Source organism: Daktulosphaira vitifoliae, unplaced genomic scaffold, assembly GCF_025091365.1.
Source record: "Daktulosphaira vitifoliae isolate Bord-2020 unplaced genomic scaffold, ASM2509136v1 Scaffold_4, whole genome shotgun sequence".
Lineage (NCBI taxonomy): Eukaryota > Metazoa > Arthropoda > Insecta > Hemiptera > Phylloxeridae > Daktulosphaira > Daktulosphaira vitifoliae.
Window position 1 is genome coordinate 1,710,923 of NW_026099575.1, and position 5,323 is coordinate 1,716,245.

Consider the following 5,323-nt stretch of genomic DNA (forward strand, 5'->3'; position numbering starts at 1 on the left):
AAGAGTTGCATCGAGAAAAACTGTATGATCTCAACGCTTTGAAAGAATTAATTCAAACAAATCTTCCACTGTTAAATGAACCACAGAAGTATGTATTTGAAACTCTTATGAAAGTAACAAATGATGAAACTGGAGGGATTTACTTCTTAGATGCACCTGGTCNAAGTATGTATTTGAAACTCTTATGAAAGTAACAAATGATGAAACTGGAGGGATTTACTTCTTAGATGCACCTGGTGGTACAGGAAAAACTTTTTTGATTTCATTAATATTAGCAACAATTCGCTCACAAAATAAAATTGCACTTGCACTCGCTTCGTCGGGAATCGCAGCAACTTTGCTTGAAGGTGGTCGAACAGCCCATTCAGCACTAAAATTGCCATTAAATATGCAAAGCAATGAAACTCCAACCTGCAACGTTTCGAAGAACTCTGCAATGGCAAAGGTTTTGCAGCAATGTAAATTGATTGTTTGGGATGAATGCACGATGGCACATAAAAAATCTTTGGAGGCTTTAGACAGAACCTTAAAAGATCTACGGAGCAATAATAACCGATTTGGTGGTGCAATGATTTTATTAGCAGGAGATTTTCGTCAAACATTGCCAGTGATTCCACGATCAACGCCAGCTGATGAACTCAATGCATGTCTAAAGTCCTCCAATTTGTGGAAACATGTCAAAGTACTTCATTTAAGCAAGAATATGCGTGTCGAGTTGCAAAATGACCCATCTGGAAACATATTCTCTAAACAACTCATTGACATTGGTAATGGCAAATTTCCTATAGACATGTTGACTGGCTGCATTAACTTTCCTCAAAGTTTTTGTCAGTTAACTCGATCAAAAGATGAACTTATTCAGAAGGTGTTTCCAGATGTTTCTCAAAATTACAGAAACCATGATTGGTTGAGCGAACGAGCTATACTGGCTGCAAAAAACATAGATGTAAATGAATTAAATTTCAAAATTCAAGAACAAATTACAGGCGAATTGAGGATATATAAATCAGTTGATTCGGCTACTAATCAAGATGATGTAGTCAACTATCCACCGGAATTTTTAAACTCGCTGGATTTGCCAGGATTGCCACCTCACAATCTTCAATTAAAGGTTGGATCGGTGGTTATAATGTTGCGAAATATCAACCAACCGCGTCTTTGCAACGGTACACGGTTAGCGATAAAAAAATTACTAAACAATGTGATAGAAGCAACTATACTCAAAGGAAAGTATAAAGGAGAAGATGTTCTCATACCGCGCATCCCAATGATTCCGACTGATGTGCCATTTGAGTTTAAACGACTACAGTTTCCAGTGCGGCTTGCTTTTGCTATGACTATAAACAAGTCCCAGGGGCAATCATTAAGTGTTTGTGGTATTAATCTAGAAAACCCATGTTTCTCACATGGTCAATTGTATGTTGCCTGTTCCCGTGTTGGAAAACCATCAGATTTGTTTATCTATGCGCCAGGTAATCAAACAAAAAACATCGTATACCACAAAGCACTACAATGATAATAATAATAATTATGATTCACATGATTAACAATAAAGCGATTACTTACTTTTAAATCCTTATATATGTTTTATTTAATTATTTTTTATTCACAACGCCCTATCACCAGGGTGACGGTTCTGTTCAGGAGAATTTTTTTAAATACGTAGGCAAAAAAACTGCCACATTACAAATCTTTTTGACAGGACGAAGTCTGTCGGGTCAGCTATTAATTATATTATCATATTTATTTGGTTAAAATAACACTATTCTTTTTAACAAAAAAATTTAAATAAATAACTTAGAGAAATATTTAACACACGCATACTGTTTAATTATATTATATTACACACGTTTCAGAGATAAATAAATAATTTGTCATTTAAAAATCACTCTTCACCATGAAAAAATCTATTATTATTTATCTATTATTATTATCTATTATCATTATTTTTTACTCTGGTGTTATTATTAAATACAAAGTGTCAATCTTAATGTTAAGTATAATCAACAATATTAACGTTATATAAAATGTCAAAATTATTTTTATATTTATCCTCTGTAATAATTTTATATTTTATGCTGTCTTATCAATAAACAATAACATTGTAACAATGAGTATACATAATATAAGAATTGCAAAAATTCATATTTAATTATACTTTCAATTAACATTTCGGTTCACTTGACCACATTGTTTCCCAATAAATCTTACACCTTTCAAAAGCCCATAAAATTTGCTATAAGAAAAACATTATTTCGAGGGGTACAAGTGATGGGAACGTACCCCCCCATGAATTTTTATATACAGGTATATTGATTTATCGTCAATCGTCGTATATGTTCATGGAAATTAATAATTTTTGTCTTGGTAATTATTGTACCGCATCCTTTCAAGGTGCTTTATTTTAGCACCGGGACACATTGGGCCACCACAATTCTGCCTTGATAAATTTTTTACATAGATATAGATATTTCTGAATCTTGTTTTGGCCAGGCCAGAGGAAAATTTAAGAAATATTGGTATCGATCTAAAAAAAAAATACTTATTCAACAGACGTAAAAAAAAATCAATAAGTAAAAAAATTAAAATTGTATTTATAATAAAATACAGAGTGTTTAAAATCAATCACAAGTAAGACCAGTTGTAGATTTTGTGTAATTAAATTATATTATTTAAAGTCTTGAATCGTTTTTATAATTAATTACATAGACTATATGACGTGTAGTGTAAATCGTATATGTAGTGCGTTTAATGCGGAAATCAACACAGGATTACTTGAAATATTATTGTAATACATAGGACGTAAGGTAAGTACAATTTAACCTATGCTTTCGAACTTCCAACAATCTATTGCGTGATAAACCATTAATAATTAATGAGAGAAATAATTAATGAAAAAATTAATTTAAATAAAATTGAAGACAATTAAATCTACATTAAAATTACAAAAACTTATAATAAATAATGATTATAATAATTTACTAAGCACCCCTAATTCTAAGTCCCAGCGACTAAAAATGTAATTTACAACGGCATAAATTTTTATAAAATTGTAATAAAAGCAAACTAGTTTTCATTGAAAAAATGGCTTTTTAAAATACGCAATAGTTTAGCATTTCTGGTAATATTCTTAAAATATGTTTTTATTAAATTTGATTGGTCAATGAGATATTTTTTGTGGGAGTTTTATGGAATGCGTAAGAGAGTAGTTGAATTTTGGGTTAAATGGAATTATTTTTTTTTATCTTATCCACGGGGGAACACTATTTTAATGTTATATATGTATTAATTATTACAAATATTAAAATGTATTACTTCATTCTAAAAACTTAACACTATCAACAGATTTGCATCGAAGCGTTTTAGCTTCGTTAGTTTAGCGTTCAAAACTTGAAACATTGTATAAAATATAGAACTTTTTCAACTGAACTTTTGAAAATGTTTCGGAAATACTGCGTTTTTTAAACATATATCAAATCAATGGTTATGTTATATACTATAAAATGAAAAAAAAAATGTTTGCGATAAAAATCACCTATTATCGGGATGTTTTTTGTACTTAAAACTGCCATAACTTTTTCAAATATTAACAAATCAAAATAATATTTTTTTATATTGAAACCTTAGATATTTCCCTTTCATTTGATATCATTTTTTTTGAAAATCTAACACTTATTCTGCTCACAGGGAGGATTTAAAATAGCAACTTTTTTACAAAAACTAACTTTTTCAGCTTAACTTTCAAAATGAAATACTGCGTCCTTTAAACATATGTCAAATTAAAGCTTGTGTCATGTACTATAAAATTAAAAAAAAAAATTTGTCCCGACGACCTATCTTCTATGCGCAAATGGCTACCGTATTCAAAAATATGCTATTTTTGTGTTAAAATCCTGGGTTTTGTATTTTATTTTTTTTTTTAAATATCTTATAAGGGCAATACACTGACTTTCATGAATATTTTATAATTTAATTAACATAGAATAAAGTTCATAAGAAATTAAACTTATTAAAATTTTTTTACTTTTTTAAAGTTGAAAAAGTAATTTTTAAATTTGAATTAGCTTAAATAGCCCATTTTATTATGTGACGAATCCAACGAATTGTTGCCGAATCGGTAACACTTGTGTTTATCACGATTAGAGTACGGGGTTCAAATCCGTCTGTGGCTATTAATATTTTGCATTTTTTTTGAGTTAGAGTAAAATTTTCAAATCATTTGATATTTATCTCTTTTAGATTCAATAACTTCAATAAATATAGAGAATCCTATCACTATAGTCTCCCCCCGTGAGAAGAAATTTCTTATTTATGTTAATATTATTTTACTATGTGGTTCTTTTTGTGGCTACGATTTATTTTGCCAACCCTCACTAGACGTACTTTTTTCAACGTTACGTCAAATGATTACAAATCGTATTGAGTTTAAGTTATTACTCTTAAAAATCGAAAAAATATTCCTTATTCAAATAAAAAGTAGCTTAACCAGCTTATTCCATACAAACAATTAAAATCATTAATTTCTAATATTCTTAACGTTATTATTGTCGAATTAGATTTGATATGATAAAAGTATTCAACTACAAAAGTAAATAATTTTACTTTGTAATTTATTAATTTTAGCTTCGATGCGAAGCTGAGAAGATATTGGTTTTACTAAGATGTGTTTTTTGTTTTTTTTTTTTTGTGTCTGTTACCACTTTTTCTCAGCTCTCACCGAACCGATTTCTTTCAATGATACGTTAAAAGATCACAAATCAAATTAAAAAATTAATTTTTTCAACATGACTTTTGAAAATGTTCCGGAAAGTCTAACACTTTTATATATATCTTAAATTAAAGCTAATGTAATATACTTTATCATGGAAAACAAAAATTTCGGACTTTATTTTATCTTCATGGTGAAAATGGTAACCGAATGCTATTTTTGTGTGAAAATTTTCGATTTTGTATTTTAAATTTTTAAATTTATTATGTTATAACTTATTGAAAAATGTATGGATCAACATAATTTTTTTATGAGAAATAATATTTTTTAATAATCTTTTTTTCATTCGACATACTTTATCTGAATCAGGATATTAATAACAAATTAGCAGATCATGTAGGTTTTGGAATAATCCACTAATTTTTTAAAATTAAACACTATCTAAAGATTTGCATCAAAGCGTTTTTTATGACAGTGATTTTAATCACTGTTAGATATCATCTATACTTATCCCCATTATGCCACGTCCCAAATGTGCTAGTTTTTTTTAAATATCATTTTATATTACAAGATCACTAAAAATGAAACTACATTATGCATTCTATAATTAAAAAC

The 5,323-nt window shown here is 28.6% G+C and overlaps 1 protein-coding gene across 1 annotated transcript; it reads left to right on the forward strand.

The window, feature by feature from the left end:
• The first annotated feature begins 738 nt into the window (after window positions 1-738).
• LOC126903868 (ATP-dependent DNA helicase pif1-like) lies at window positions 739-1,636 on the forward strand. Its single transcript, XM_050682404.1, has one exon. The coding sequence runs from the start codon at window positions 791-793 to the stop codon at window positions 1,514-1,516; it is 726 nt and encodes a 241-aa protein (XP_050538361.1). The 5' UTR covers window positions 739-790; the 3' UTR covers window positions 1,517-1,636.
• Window positions 1,637-5,323: the final 3,687 nt, after the last annotated feature.